Genomic DNA, 16465 nt, shown 5'->3' with positions numbered 1-16465 from the left:
TGCCTTTGAAACAATAACCTAAGAGCCTTCTATTAAATTTTCAAGCTTTTTTAACTAACAAATAAAATTTTATTGTTATTTATAGAAAAAAAAACTAAAACAAATTGAAAACTGACAATGTCCGTAAACAGCTCGAAAAGAGTAAAATTATTTTCGTGCATAGAAAACGCTAATATAAACATTCAGTCAAAATTGCATGTACCTACGGTCATTTGTTTTAGAGTTGCACCAAAATCCAAAATCGTTTTTCTCGAAAACAGATTTTGCGTACAAATTCCCGTTTATCTTTAATTTTTCTTTTGTTTTTCACGTCGTTTTTGAAAATTACTAGGAATTGGAACTAGATTCACTTTCCTATCAGAAAAATTACAGTTGAAGAAAATCCAAGCATTTTTACTAAGTGAGCACAACATTTGTTTCATGACATGACGATTTAAAAAATGAAACTTTTAGCGCATATTTATGCATATTTTGACATTTTAAGGGCTCATTTTACAATTTTAATAGCATATTTCTTCTTTTAGTGCATATTTCGATGTTTGTTTTAGTTATTTTTAAAATATATAGTATTATAATATAAGAAAAAAATATCACATTTTTATAGTTTCGATTAATATCAAAATAAATTAATAGGTATACTTGTAAGTATAAACGGTTTTCCCAAATATGACCTTAGATCAATAATCGGGGTTATAAAATACATAATAAGATAAAGATTTTAAATTTGTTGTTGGATACATTGTTGATATAAATTGATTCCTATTTTTTTCTTATAGATTTAAACTACTTACAAAAAAAAAAAGTAGATAAAACTTTATAATAGGGTTTGATAATTTTTTTGCTAATTTTATTATGCATATTTTTATTTTCTGTGCATATTTTAATATTTTAGTGCATATATTTATGCATATTTAGGATTTTTTAGCGCATATTTGGTTGGTTTTTAATGCATGTAAATCCGTGCTCTATAGTAGTAGGATAAAAAAGAGATTTCTGGAACCTCAACCTGCTGGCTCAACCCTATACCTGATGGCTCAACCCGCGAAACCCGTTGCTCAACCCATATACATCTATACACCTCTGCTCAACCCATATCACATACGTACACGACATTCCCCCCTGCTACCCCGCTCTTCATATACCCCCCACCATCAATCACGCACTTATACGATATTCCCCCCGCCACTCTTCCCTATCAATTAGCCGCGGAAAATAATTTAAAAATTTTTTTGCCGAACCGGGATTCGAACTCGAACAGGTCGCTTCCCATACGACAATCACACCACTGCGCAACTTACTCGCTTATGATTACAAGGTATATTCTATCTCATTTAACTGGTGTTTACGACAATCGTTCACATACGTACGAGATGTATAATTTCCCCCACCACCACAGCCACTATACCTTACAAAGGGCCGCCGCGAACGCGCGCGAGCCCGCCACCGCGTTATCATACCTATGTTTTCAGTTATCACATCTATAAATACCTACATACGCACTTACGTACAAACACACATACATACATATATTATAATATAGTTTACATATAATATTCCACTGATATTTCTAACAATAAACATTCTATAATTTCCCCCCACCACCACCACCACCAACACCACCAACGCTACACCTTACAAAGGGCCGCCGCGAGCCCGCCACCGCGTTATCATATCTATGTTATCAGTTATCACATTGACGTTAGCATAATCTTTAAATGTTTTCGCACGCATGGCATTCGAGAATTATTACAAAAATGTTTACCGTTTGTAAACGTAAACAACTTTAACGAACATGTAGCTTCCTGCATAGCATACAGAAATATAATACACACACACACACATAAAGGCACATTCCTTTGTAAACATCATCAGCGTTAACAGACCTGTAGCTGCATGCATTACCACGATAACTCTGTAGGGACTATTCGATGTCCCCCCACCAATTAATATTTAATATAATCGTCTAAGAACACAGTTACACTTCATAAAATCAGTCGCTCTTCATCATTCCAAGTGTCTACATCGCTCCGAGTGTCTACTCCGCCCGTGTGCTCGTCTCGTATTCAACGTTTAAATCATAATTATTTTTCAGTGTTTAAAATTAAAATGGCTGGTCCAATCGAAAATATGGCAGATATTTACAAGAAAACTTTTAAATATACTCCACCGTCACCACCACCCAAGCTCATCGATTGCAGTAATCTAACCATCGACTTCACAGCTCGTAAATTTTTAAACATTGGGATAGATCCTACCGATGAATTCAAAACCGTGATTCATATTATAACATCTTCGCGGTATGTAAATATTCCTATCGATTTTCTACAAAGTATATTCAGACTTATGGGGAACATTCTATCATTCATACTCGATCGTCCAGAAAAATACAAACGAAATTTATTTTTGGATAACGACGTAATTTCAATGTCTAGTATGACATATCACTCGGAGAACACACTTGTTTTAGAATCAAAAATTCAAGACGGATGTCGTGTTCTGTTAAATCGAACGGATCTTTTGACCTTACAAGATTTAGAATACACCATTTTTGAGATTATCAATAGAAAATCTATTATAATTAAACCGATTGTAATACATCAAATTGATCTAATCGCTTCATTCTTAAAATCAAACGTAGCGTTAGAAAATTCTAAGACTGATATGAGAACTCATGTGAGGAACATCGATAATAATTATCTTTCAATACATGTTATTGGCGAGAACGACTACATTTTCACAAATCAACTAAAATTATATGCAACTGATTCGATCGTTCAAAAATGGATGGAGAAAATAAAAAAATATGAGGTACTAGCAATTTTCCTTTAGCTTATATTATGTTATGTTAATAAAATATTTTTTATTTACAGGGATACAATGACGAGTGTTCCATAGCTTTTTCACCACAATCGTACTTCAGTTCATATCCGCAGGTAATAATCATTTTTAAATCCGACATAACATATTTTAATTAAAAAAAAAATTACAGGGAAATCCAGCACAAGAGAGCCACCTCGAAAACATTCAGGAAGGACGTTCGGAAAACGATGGGCCATTTGGACCACAATATAATTAATTTTTCTGTATTATTATTTTTCTTATTGTGTAAAATAAAAACAAGCGTGATATTTAAAAACAAGTTTTTTTATTTATTAATAATGATAAGGTTACAATATATATATATATATTTAGCATAAGGTTACAATATTTTACATAAGAGGAAAAAAAAAAAATTATATACATTTTTACAATTTTCTAACTTCGCCACTAAACGGGCTATAATTTATAATCTGGTCATGTAATATTAAGCAATACGCTGTAGTTTTTTCCGGAATAACGGTATCAGTTTCAAATTCAATACGTAGGTCTACGGTTGACGACTTCACATTGTCGTTTTGACACGATAAATCAACAACGATGATTGGTGAATAGTTTTGAAAAATATGTTTTGACAATAAAGGTTCACTATACTCTTTCTCATAATATGATTTTTGAAAGTCTGCATAGGCCTTATACAGTATACTAGTTGTATTATTTTTAAAATCAGCACGAAAGTCTTCATATGGATACACTTCAGAATTTAAGTGAACCTTAAGATTTTTTAGTTGACAGTGATCAAAGCGTCCAGCGTCTATTTCAATATTTTTTTTTCGATCTGTTTGTAATCCGAATAACACAAACCTCGGTTTTTCTAACAAGTTGCTGGACTTTACCGTCCACGAATGTGAGGTATTTCTAGGGAGAATAGGATATTCGCAGAGATCCCAGGTTCTGAACGCACATGATAGTGTTTTACACGAATCTACCACTTTTATCAACCTTAATTTTTCTTTATCACTAACTCTGATAATAGGCATTTTCCACACCACCCTAGTAAGTTCAATTGTAATTTTTCTATTTTTTGAGACTGCTTCGGTTGCGCCCTCGCCAACAACGTGTATCGCATCCAGGTCGGTAGATGCGCGATTTAAAATCAGCTGTTGATTACAATTAAGTAATATTTTTTTATAGTCTTCACAAAATCCGAATAAATGTTTTAGAGGGATACACCCGGTAAATACATTGTTGCTCATAAAGTTTTTATTATCTTCACCATCCATCGCCGAGTCCCAAGCAGCGTTCTCCAACGTATTCAAATCGTTTGGAGTATACGAACAATATGCTTTCAAGCAAGATGCAACTCCAGGTGTTTTTAATTTTTGAATTTCTATTCCGTTTATTTCATAGCGCATTTCGGAGAATAAAAATGCCAATCCATTATTTGAAAAACGTACATCTCCCACTGCATCGGACGGTTTATTTACTCTCCCCTCTATATAAATATAGCTTTCGCATGGTAGAGTGTATGCATCCATATTTAAAACACTTATCCTAATTTCATCGTTATTTGATAAAGACATGTTTGAGTATGGAGTGAACGAATGATAATGCTTTTGTGTTATTTTACACTCATCGACATAATCGACCCCAACGTCTAAATACGAGTCGTCCATAATTATTTTTTATACTTGCAACGAACGTAGAAAATTTAAATTATTTTTCGTGAGCTTGATCTCGCCTTTTTTCGGTCTAGATGTTGACTTCTTCACGACAGTCGGTAAACTAACTGGTTTTTTGATTGTAGATCTTTTTATATTAAACTTTAATGCCATTTCCACTCGTTATTTGTAATCGAATCGTAATTGGTTCACCGCGCAGATTTATTAGACAATCGTTCTGATCTTTTAACACGATGTATACTCTAGATATTGAAGTCGTATTGAGAGCATAAAAAACTAGATGTCTAGGTACTTCGATGATTTTATAACCTGGCGGGACAGTTGGATAAAGTTCATGTATGATCTGGCTCGGTGCTCCATCACAGAATGAACCAGTAATCAAGTTGCACTCTACTTTTATACTATTGATTTTCATTATCTTAACTGTACTTTCAGATTCATGATTAATACCAGAAGTGTATAAATAATTTCTAAAACCCAATAACTTCGCTATACTATTCTCAACTGATAAGTCTACGTCATGACTACACGAGACTATACACTTTAATGTGGTATTGTCTGCTTTTAATTCAAACCAGTCGATATAATCGGGCATATTTTTTTTTATAACAGTCTCTAAATTTTCAAACTCATACGAGCCTGTGGGTATAATAACTTCCTCTCTTTGTCCAATCATATTACGGAAACCGATAGTATTGCAACCGGGTTCAATGTTCGGTATCGAATTATTTGTCTGTAGACTCAAAAGACATATTTGTGCTGTGCTTTCTACTTCTAGCGGTGGAAAAATGTCGCATGACAATTCACTCGAGTTCCCGTTTAACGTTATCGTATACATGATAAAAATTTTAAACACAAGTGTCCACAGTTTGTAGTATTATATTTCTGCTCTCTGCTGTAATTGAAATTTATGTCACATCCGTGAAAATATCGTTGTACTTCTAATGGAGGTGGTAAATTTCCAAAACTGTCATAATATTCAACTTGATTTCCGATTTTTCTATACGCTACCCAGTGAGTACCTGTACCGTTTTCCGTATCCAAGTTAACAATCGCTGATTCTACTCGTTTACGACGTACGGGTAACCTATCTCGAGTAAACACGCCGATGAAATGAGGTATTTTATTCAAACGTGCAAATTTTATAAGTTCGAAATCGTACAGCGCTCTTCTGGGTAACGTAGTTATTAGTTTTTTTTATTTTTTTTAGTTTTTCTAGTTTTTTTCGTTTTCAAATCCCCTCCACTTTTATATGGTGCAAGATATAGACTTGATCCGATTTTATACGAGTTACCTTTATACGGCGCGATGTATAATCCGCCGCCCAAATGAGATTGCGTATTTCTTTTAAATTCATTCGCAACCTTGACAACGTTGGCAACACCGCCACTCAGTGCTCCTAGTGCTGATAAACCGGCGAAAATCGGGATTAACGGCAACACTCCACCCTTTTTTGGTATTGATATAACCCTTGGAACTTTAGTCTTTTTATTTTTGAATGTTTTTCGTGCGACGGTTATACACTTTTTACTTAATTTCATCAGGTTTTTTTCACCGATATTTTTCTTTATTACGTTTTTAGCTGCTCTGATGGCTGCTTTAAACCCACATCCAGCCCCGATTTTACGTTTCACTTTCATGGCGGTAGTCACGCCCCAAGCTACAGCCTTTTCTTTTAAACTCGAATCTTTAGACTTGAACCTATCCCAGGCTCGTTGCTCTAATATATAATCGGCCTCGTTGCGATCTGTGATAGAGTTACTAAGATCGTATGCAATATCGTGTTCTCTACACGCAGTGTCTAAAGGATTTACCCCTTTATCTCCGCGAGCTAATCGTTTTTTCAAATTTGTGCCAGGTCCACAATATTGATAACCTATAAAGAAATATTATTTTTATTATTACTATTACCACGTTAATATACGTGTATTTACTCTCACCAGGTACGTGAAGCTCTAATGGTAATTTATTTATAAGCGTGTTTATAAGACCAGCACCTTTATTCTTGGTCTTTCTTCGAGCGAGTGACATCGTGTACTGATTACGCTCTTAGTGTTACAGGGATATTTATTTAAAAAATGAAATTCATTAAACAAGATATACAACTCACAGTTGAAAACGTGGACCCACCTACTTCGTATAAAAAACAAAGACATGGTGTGCTTCTACCTAATACGATTAGAGCGCTTATCATGGGCCCTTCAGGCTGTGGGAAAACTAATTTAATATTCACATTATTAACACATATAAATGGTATACGATTTCACAACGTATACATATATTCAAAAACATTGGATCAACCAAAGTATAAATTATTGAGTGATATTTTATCAGGTATTAATGGAATACAATTATTCACGTTCTACGAAAACGAGCAAGTTATCGAACCTGAAAAAGCTTTACCAAACTCTGTGTTTATTTTCGATGATATTATTACTGAAAACCAGAAGATTGCAAGGACTTACTTTTCCAGAGGCCGCCATAATTTAGTAGATGTTTTCTATTTGGCTCAGAGTTATTCAAAAGTACCTAAACAACTTTTACGTGATAACGCAAATTTTATTGTTTTATTTAAACAAGACGAGACAAACCTAAAGCATGTTTACAACGAACATTGCTCTGGTGATGTGTCATATCCCGAGTTTAAAAACTTTTGTACTTCATGTTGGTGTAAAGGAGGATTTGAATTTATTGTCATAAACAAAGACAGTGAACGTGACAATGGTCGCTATCGTCACGGATTTGATACATTCGTTGTTATATAAACTATTGTTTTTTTATAAGACACTTCATTCACAAATATGTCGTCTAAAGGTGAGGTACTCGGAGAATTGATTAAAGCTAAAGAAAATATTAAACGTAAGTATATTGCATTAAAACATGGAAAAGCTGATATTCAATCTTTTGTATCACAAACACTTCAGCCAATAATCGAACCTCTGAACAAATTACAGACTTCCAAAGTCGATAATGATATGGTTTCCAACGCATCCGACAACCGGTTTACAAATTTTCGTAAATTAGAAGACCAAGAAAAAGATAAAGTATATGGCCCAAAAAAATATTCTAATGGCATTATCAAATTAGGTACAGAAGTAATACAATTTAAAAACGGTGCAATAGTTGTGAGAGAAAACTCTTATCCACTGACACAGGGGCTTAGCGAGTTATTGTGCTCCAGATATCCAATGCAATACTCCGCTAATGACTTAAATACGTATAAAGAAATACTGATTCATACTTCGGCACATTTAACACAGGACGGGACAAAAATTAGGAAGGGTGGTACAAAGTATGAGCAAATTATTAGCAAGCTATTCACCTCGGGTTCGGGTGTGAAATTACAAGCGCATAATTTAGTATATTGGAATGATCCAAACGAGTTGGTTGATAGGTTACGACTTCTTTTAGCCTCACAAGCTGCCGGTAATACAGGGCTTTCCAATGAAATACTTTCAATTTACGAAGAATTGTATGAAACGGGTTTAATAAAACGAATTCCAAATGTCTAAACGCGATATAGCAAACGAACTACACAAACCAGCAAGAAAAAATTATACAAGGCGAAGAGTTAATGTGTATGGTAAAAACGATCTATGGCAGGCAGACTTGGTGGAAATGATACCTTATTCTAAAAAGAATAAAGGTTATAAATATTTTCTAACTATCATAGATTGTTACACGAAATACTCTTTCGCTATACCTTTAAAGTCGAAAACGGCTAAAGAAGTTTCAAATGCAATGTCAAAAATACTACTCAAGCGCTCGCCAAAACTATTACAGGTCGATAACGGTAAAGAATTTTACAATGCGACATTCGATGCGTTGATGAAGAAACACAATATACATAAATATTCTACGTATAGTACAACGAAGGCCTGTATCGTTGAACGCCTTAACAGATCAATTAAAGAAAAAATGTATAGGGAGTTCACTGCACGAGGAACACATGAATGGGTTTCTATTTTACAATCTATGATTAATGAATATAATAATTCAAAACACAGAACAATATCTATGACACCCAGACAGGCTGATAACAATCCTTCTTCGGTAAAATTAAAGCAACGTCCGATTCTTAATGGAAAAATTAAATTTAACATTGGTGATAACGTCCGTATCAGTATATATAAAGGGGTATTTACAAAAGGTTATCTACCGAGCTGGTCCACAGAAATATTTAAAATAACCAAAATAAACAAGACATCCCCCACTACTTATCAACTACAAGATTATACAGGAAACCCGATTTTAGGTTGTTTCTACTCTGAAGAAATTCAAAAGACCAATCTCCCAAACGATTATTTAGTCGAGAAAATTATCCGTAGGAAGGGAAAACAGATGTTCGTAAAATGGCTAGGGTTTGATAATACGCACAATAGTTGGATAAATACGAGTGACATTAGAAAATAGCATCAGTCGAGCTCTAGGTATGAACGTGTTCGGATGTTCACAGGCTGGTGAAACGAGAAAATTTGTAACAAATCTCGAACAAACCATCAAATCATATTGTATAAGACTAGATAAATTTGGAAATTTACTCGAGGAAAATCATAAGTCTATTCAAACACAAGAAGAACAAGTTGAAACACTTCAATTAACGTGTGATGATATACAAGAGCACCTTATAAAAATCAAAGCATTGTTACAAAATATCAAAGAAAATACAGACAAGTTGAAACAAATTCCTGAAGTACTGTCGTCCAAATAATAATTATGTCTACTGCCATCATTGATTTCCATTGCATTCTCGGGAGGGATAATAAATACATGATAAAAGAAATGTCTATAGTAGATGTAGAGACATGGGCCACTCAACATTGGATTTTTAAAAATTCAAAATCAATACAGGATAACAAGAGTCGGAAAACTAACAAGTGGTTGGAGCGTAATTATCACAAACTATCTTTGGAATATGGGGATGTTGAGTATGAAGAACTAGGTAGAGTACTGAATTCACTAAAGTTCAGTTTCATATACGTTAAAGGCGATCAGAAAAAACAACTTCTTTTAGAGTATATTCCTCACATCGGGATCATCAATATTGACGACATGGGGTGCCCTCCACTAGACCAAATATGTGATGAAGAAACTTTACCATGCTGTATTTTTCATATGGATTTCAATCCTAAACAATGTTCATTTTATAAAGTATTTAGCCTAAGAAAATGGTTTGTAAATAATTTGTAAAAATAAATATCATATTTATTTATTTTTTTTATATCAATGAGTTATTTCTTTATACTATACTATCCTATCCTATCCTATACTATCCTATCCTATCCTAACTAGAATCAATTCAATAATAATAATAATAATAAATATAATATCCACATAATATCTACAGAGATATTTTACAAAATAAAAAAAAAAATAATAATAATATCTACAGTGATATTTTACAATATAAAAACAAATCATCTATAATAAATAAAAAAAAAAAACTATCTGTCTATCTCGGCTTCCGGAAGTTGTATTAATTCGGCTTCTGCTTGCTCTAGTGTTCTGGTGTCCCTATACAATTCAGAAATATTTAAAGTACAATAAATTAAAATATACAATTATTTCTAACTCACTCTATAGAGTAGTGACCGTGAGCCAAGGTATGTATTTGATCCTCAAGTATAACCCTCTTGTCATCGAAACTATTATAAGTTAATTTGGTTGATTTAATAGTCTTCAATCGATGATTGAACGACCGGATAGAGACATTCTCCGTCATCACATCCAAAGTTGTATCACCAAACAGACAGCGATAATGATCGTTGAAATTCATATGGTTTCTGACTACATGCCCGCGGATTCCTTTCGCCCTGATCTTCTCCTTGCCATTGATCTTATATGAATAAGACTTTGCTCTGAGCCCACAAAAATGCGTCATAACCTCTGAATTTGTTTCATCGGAAAACAAACCAGGGATTTTCTTTCGCTCAGCAATGTAACATGGATGATCTTGTGGTAAGTCTGATGTATCCATTCGATCGAGTAAATTGGAATTATTCTCCAGGTCTTTGTAAAAATCATCGGTTTGAATATAGTATACCAGTGAATCTAAAATTACAATATAAATTAATATATGAAAATTAGTATAGTTTGAAAACATTTACCTGTATCAGTATACATGAGCTCAATTTTATCCCTATAATGAGCCTGCATAACGTTATAATGATAATCATACATGACGGTCTTGGAAATTTCCAGCACTGCAAAACCTGGTGAAAATTAAAAAAAATATTAAAATATGTTTGATAATAGTAAATTAGTTGTATATATATATATATATATATTTACCTATATATATTGGCTTGTTAAACATGATAATTTTGTTTTCTAATGAGACAGCGTTGAGGGTTTCGTCATACGTAGTACAGTGTTTGAATGTAGTAAGATTTATAAGTTTTTGCAAACGTTTTTCACTACAAACAAGCTCCATTTTAAAACGTTTCCTTAAAGATTCCATGGTTTTTCCAAAAACGGCATTGTTTAAGAGTTTGAAGAAATCCTTTTCAAAGTCGTTCCTCGCTTTTTTCCGCATCTCAGTGTTTAATTCTATGTATTTTTTAAGCCAGTCCGACTGATTAAACTGCACAACTCTGTGAACCTACAATAAAACAAAATATGCAATAAATAAAATAAATAAAATAAATATGCTACTTTTTCCACAACGAGTCCGTTGGCTATAGCCTGCTGCAGGTTCCGATAATGAATCACATAGTTTTTCTTTGATTCTAAAGTCGCCATAAGTTTTTTAACTTTTGAACCAGGTGGAATACTATTTTTCGGTAGGAATGGCAGATCATTATGCTTGTCGTGAAGTTCTTTTGGATATGATATATCGACCTCATACATCCGCCCGATTGGTGATCTATCGTTTAAATCATTTAGACCCTCTAGTTTCGGCTCAACCCACTTAAATCCTCCGTATGGCATGAATTGTGACATTGCGTAACCGTACAAGTTGTTACCTGCAATTTAAGTAATATAATAAATTTAATATTAAATTAAATATAACATTATACTCACAATCCTGATAAACAAGCCATGATTTTGGTTGTGTTGGATCATAATCTGGTGTCTTTTCATTATTCGCCTTTGCATATCTCATGCTCGCCTGGGTCAAGCCGCCACGAATTCCTATAATAAAAACAGATATTTTATCACATTATTTTTTATTTTTTTAATAAATAACCTGACCTCACCTTTCTCGAACATTAACAAAATATCATAATCCGAAATCAGTTCAAGTTGTTGACCCGTGTATTTCAGCATACAGTCAAAACTAAATCCCGGTGCTGTGTAGTAAAATGATGGGTCCAGATGGTAAGTTCTTATACAGAGATCTCGGAAATTTTCAAACACATCAGTCAGCAGCAGCACGTCGATTTTTAAATAAAGATCAGAGTATTCCCCGAGTGTTTGACAGTTGAAATGATTCCAAACTGTATTTGCATGCTCAAAATCCTCATGTTTTATATGTGATTCGTCCAATGTACTGTAAAAATATTTTTTCGCCGGTAAACTGGTTTCTTCAAGCTTATCCCATTCATCTGTGTAGTCATACGGGTATACCCCCTTACGAGTAACTAGTGGTAAATCTTGTGTAGAAAAATGTTTTGCACTGTCTCTAAACTTTTCAAATCCTGGTGTAATTAAATTTTTTGAAAGTGTTGATAAACTGGAGGCCATAAATCTTAGTGTGTCGATAAATCTTAATGTGAAGAAGTTGCTAATGTATTTTGAAAACGTAATAAATTTTTCTTCGCTGTTTGGTATTACCGAGATAGAGTTTGTATCATACCCGAGACGAGTGACAATAAAATGTGCATCATAATTTGATAAATTATGAAAAAATACTGGTACGAAGTTAGGTGTTTGAAGTTTAAGATTACACGTATTGCATAATGACTGTCTAAATTTCCCTGATAAATGACAATGATCAGCCACTTTATGATTTTCATGAGAAAATTTGGTTTTGCATAAATTACAAGTATTACATGTTTCATGTGTTCTCCGCTGTTCAATAGTGAAAATTATAGGGGTGTTTGTTTTGAGTAGTTTTTCAATTTTTTGACCTATATTCACAATACTATCTATAAAATGTCTCGCCACGTCTTTATTATTTTCATTTCCACGGTAAATTACAGGCGATGTCGGAATTCCGAATTTTTCAAGCAGTTCCACTGGTATTTCTTCATTTGCTTTAACCATAAACCCATAGCTCATGGGCTCGTGTTCTTGAAAAGCTGTTGTTTTTTCTCCAATTTTCTCATCACTTTTCTTTAGAATTGCTTCGAAATCCGCGTAAATTACTATAGGATGACGTTGCGTTTTATCCCATGCAGTAAACTCGAGTATTGATCCGGGTTCAGGTAACTGAGGTAGTATGGGCTTGTGTTCCCCACATATTAATTTATGTTGTTCAAGTCCTGCAACTCCGTTTAATTTATATTTGTATTGTTGTTTATCGAATGATGTAAAGCACCGTTTGCAGAAAATTAACTGCCCATTATGTTTGGTTTTTTGAGCGCTAATGAGTCTTGAAAAATTAGAGATGTAACTATAGTGAGTGTTATCGTCCTGGTCTGAAATTAGTAAAAGATCAAAGTGATCGGGTTTTTCTTCATGTACTACTTTTAGTGGAAATACTTTATATTCCGGAAATTTCGGTGGTTGAAATTGTTTATCAATACCGTAAACATTGACAGAGACGTTTGGATTATTTTTTTCAAAAATTTTAACCTGATGTAGTGGTGTTGGAAATGATAGATTTGTAAAATTATATTTTTCTTGGTGTTTAAAATAATTATCACCAACACGATGTTTATTATTTCCTGTGACATGTTTTGCTAGGATCGCCCATTTGAAGCATTGTGAGTCTAAGTTCTGCGGATTAATCACAGCTTTTTTATTTTCTATTGCGCCTGGTAGTTGTATGTATGATGAGCCGCCTATAGGTTTATATTTATACACACCTAACATTAAACCGTCTATACATTGTAATGTGAAACCACTACCCTTGCTTGTATACTCGTCTTGCTCTTTCATTAATTTAGCGAATGCCTCTTCGACAATTTCCTGTACTCCGGTATCACAGAAAATCGCCTTAGCCGATGTTTTAAAAGCACGGTTTTCCGATGAATATTCCACATTCGGTATATTATATGTCGCCTCAAGCTTTAAATTAAACTTGATCGGATTTTTACTCACAATTGATTTTAGTAAATTGATTAGTTCGGATTTAATCGAATCAAGAAAGTAGATATAGTTTTGAATATTGTTGGTATTTTTCACGTAATACCAGGTAATTGTATGATTTGATGATGTAGAGATTTGTGTAAATCCTGAAGACTTTACGAGATTTAAACGTAATTTTTTTAGCCTAACAGCCGACGTTGTATTTGCACTGGAGACACGTTTGCCATTAACGAGCGTAGTGTATGAATCTTTTATTTTAAAAAAAAAACTAATTAGCTTATAGCACGTTTATAAAAAAAAAAATGCTAACCTTGAAAATCATAAAGTCCGAGATTCTCAACGGTGTCTAGAACTTCCAAGCATTCAGCGTCATTCACGTTACTCCAAAATTCGTCCATCGTGTTATCTCGTTCTGGTGATAAGCGATCATTTTGTCCGAAAAGATCGATATCGTCTAGAACCTCCCAGCATTCATTCGCGTTACTCGTAAATTCGTCCCTCGCGTTATCTCGAATGGGCGATAAGCGGACGTTTTGTTTATCTCGTACAGTTGATACGCAATCTTTACGAACGGATGATGGACCAGGCTGTAAGTCTGGTACAAAAACGTGTGGCGCGATTTGTAGTATACCTGATAAAACATTTTAAATATAATAATAAATATTTAAAGTGGATACAAAAATACATACCATGAGCATTTTTCAAATGTTTATTGAGACTGGTCTTATAACTGAACGTAATACCACACCTAATACACGGGATACGCTCGGCGTTGTGATTTTTTTCGTGTCTAGTTAGATTACGTTTCATCGTGAATTCCGAAGGACATTGTCGACATTTAAACATTTCGAGATGTGTTTTTCGGTGAGCGATCAAATTTGGCTTGTATACGAATTTCAAAAAACATTGCTCGCATTTAAACATTTTAAAATAAATGAACAAGAAAAATTAAAACGTTATATTATGATAATATTACATGCGTAGTATTGACACAGAGCGATCGAGAGAGATATAGGTTAATATGGTACGACAAAATATCATCAACTACGGGGAGTAATGAATAGCGACTATTCATTCATTCATTCAAAAAATCCCTACCTAAGACCTGCCGCCTCCGCCGCCGCCGCCGCCGCCGCCGCTGCCACCACCGATACTAGTTATACAATGCAATACAGGGTCGTCGGTTTATTGTATATATCGGGTGTGTTAATATCCTTATGGTAGAGTGTTCAAGCCGCCTGTTTTAAAAATACTATAAAATCGAGTTTAAACGTATAATGAAAGATTGTATAGTTACCTTTTCTAGATGCGGTATACAAATTGCATGCAAGGAAATATATTTAGGAACTAGACATAAAAAAAAAAACCATAATTAGGTTCAATTCGGATAGCCATTATTCCAGTTTTCGAAGCGACTTGACCCGAATGTAAACTCCCTTAAATTTAATAAACTGTTAAAACTTAAATTACCTAATTCTACATCTAAATTATATGCTAAATTATTATTATTATAACTATTAATATGTGCATGACTATTTACATTATTTACAGCTAAATCTAAATATTCTAAATTATTAATAATACTATCTAAGTTAGGTCTACATTTTAATTCTAAAATTTTGTACAGTAAAAGCCCCCAATAATTTGTTCCCACAGTCGTCTCTCTTAATTCTAAATGTTTTATATTGTAATCCCTACATCGTCTAATTTTTAATAATACACCCGCCCAATATTGTCTTATTATACCTTGTGGCCATATCACACTTCCGTATAACAGATTATTGTTCCAGATCCGGTGACCACGGTCGCATTGTAATTCATATGTTTGTTGAAATATTTTACGGAAAAAATATTCAAAGTCACAAATAGAATATCTAACTAATTCATACTTAATAAAATTTAAATTCGAGCTCAAATCTAAATTAAATTTACCCCAAACAAAGTCACGCCACTCGGGTCTCCGCGACATGTGGTACATGGTATGGAATTTTTTTTTTTTTTTCCTTGCATGCAAAACAATTTTCATTAAAATGTCGGTGATTGTTTAATGGCACCTCACAGTGAGGTGTCATTAAACTTTCTAGAGAGGTACGGAAATACCTCTCAATTACTTCTAAGACTATAAAAAAATTAAAAATTAAATTCTTAAAAATATAAATAATATAAATATTAAAAAATAATGATACTTACTCGAATCAGCGTCCATAGTGTTAAGTTTCGTGTAGGTTCTCGTATTGAACAGTCGACGAGAAGCTCTGGATACGACTAATTCGAGTTCGAAAGATATGTTTTTGATGAGAAACAGTATTATCATACAAATGTAATAATAATAATACAATAAGAGATTCCTTATGTTAACACCTTCATTTATCAAACATAGATACAAACCTAGTAATAGTTCATGAACTGTTGAGATCACACATTTTTTTAAAATTATTACTATATATATTAATGCGGAGGAAGATCTTAAACCTCTAGACAACAAACTAGTGGTGTGTAGTATCAGTTGTATGGTATAGCACAAGTTCCTATCAGGTGTGTAGGATGTGTTTGGATACATGTTTTTCAAATAAATCTCTAATTCATGTGCACCACTATTTTTGGCTATGTATATTGCACGTCCTAGGAAAATAGAAATATTGTATGCCTGTAGCAAAACTTTAGGTCGCATTACACACGTTATTCATCTCGAGTACTTCCCATATGATATGTTCCATTTGAAATAAATACGAGACATTTTCGGTACTTAGCTTAATACAAACGTATTCAAG

General features: G+C 33.5%; 2 protein-coding genes and 1 long non-coding RNA gene across 3 annotated transcripts; 1 reads left to right on the top strand and 2 right to left on the bottom strand.

Annotated features, from left to right (window-relative positions):
- Nucleotides 1-2739: 2739 nt before the first annotated feature.
- LOC132934386 (uncharacterized) lies at nucleotides 2740-3124 on the top strand. The gene is made up of 3 exons (XR_009663019.1): nucleotides 2740-2808; nucleotides 2871-2933; nucleotides 2990-3124. It is a non-coding gene; the product is annotated as an uncharacterized LOC132934386 (long non-coding RNA).
- Nucleotides 3125-3245: 121 nt separating this feature from the next.
- Nucleotides 3246-4493, bottom strand: LOC132943379 (uncharacterized). The gene has a single exon (XM_061012387.1). It carries the CDS (start codon nucleotides 4491-4493, stop codon nucleotides 3246-3248), a length of 1248 nt encoding a protein of 415 aa, XP_060868370.1.
- A 4827-nt stretch (nucleotides 4494-9320) lies between these two features.
- On the bottom strand, nucleotides 9321-14149 carry LOC132934805 (uncharacterized). Its single transcript, XM_061001168.1, has 8 exons — nucleotides 14005-14149; nucleotides 11699-13942; nucleotides 11523-11633; nucleotides 11154-11464; nucleotides 10791-11100; nucleotides 10607-10711; nucleotides 10076-10550; nucleotides 9321-10013 (listed from the first exon to the last, which is right to left on the bottom strand). The coding sequence occupies exons 1-8, from the start codon at nucleotides 14090-14092 to the stop codon at nucleotides 9944-9946; spliced, it is 3714 nt and encodes a 1237-aa protein (XP_060857151.1). The 5' UTR covers nucleotides 14093-14149; the 3' UTR covers nucleotides 9321-9943.
- Nucleotides 14150-16465: the final 2316 nt, after the last annotated feature.

The sequence above is a fragment of the Metopolophium dirhodum genome, chromosome 1 (genome assembly GCF_019925205.1).
Source record: "Metopolophium dirhodum isolate CAU chromosome 1, ASM1992520v1, whole genome shotgun sequence".
Classification (NCBI taxonomy): Eukaryota; Metazoa; Arthropoda; class Insecta; order Hemiptera; family Aphididae; genus Metopolophium; species Metopolophium dirhodum.
This window is presented reverse-complemented; position numbering and strand designations above follow the sequence as displayed.

Coding starts and splice junctions, on each gene's coding strand:
- LOC132943379 (XM_061012387.1), bottom strand. CDS start 4,493: ATGGACGACTCGTATTTAGACGTTGGGGTCGATTATGTCGATGAGTGT.
- LOC132934805 (XM_061001168.1), bottom strand. CDS start 14,092: ATGGACGAATTTTGGAGTAACGTGAATGACGCTGAATGCTTGGAAGTT. Junction 11,101..11,153: donor ACGGACTCGTTGTGGAAAAA/GTAGCATATTTA, acceptor GTTTTATTGTAG/GTTCACAGAGTTGTGCAGTT. Junction 10,551..10,606: donor GCTCATGTATACTGATACAG/GTAAATGTTTTC, acceptor TTGTAATTTTAG/ATTCACTGGTATACTATATT.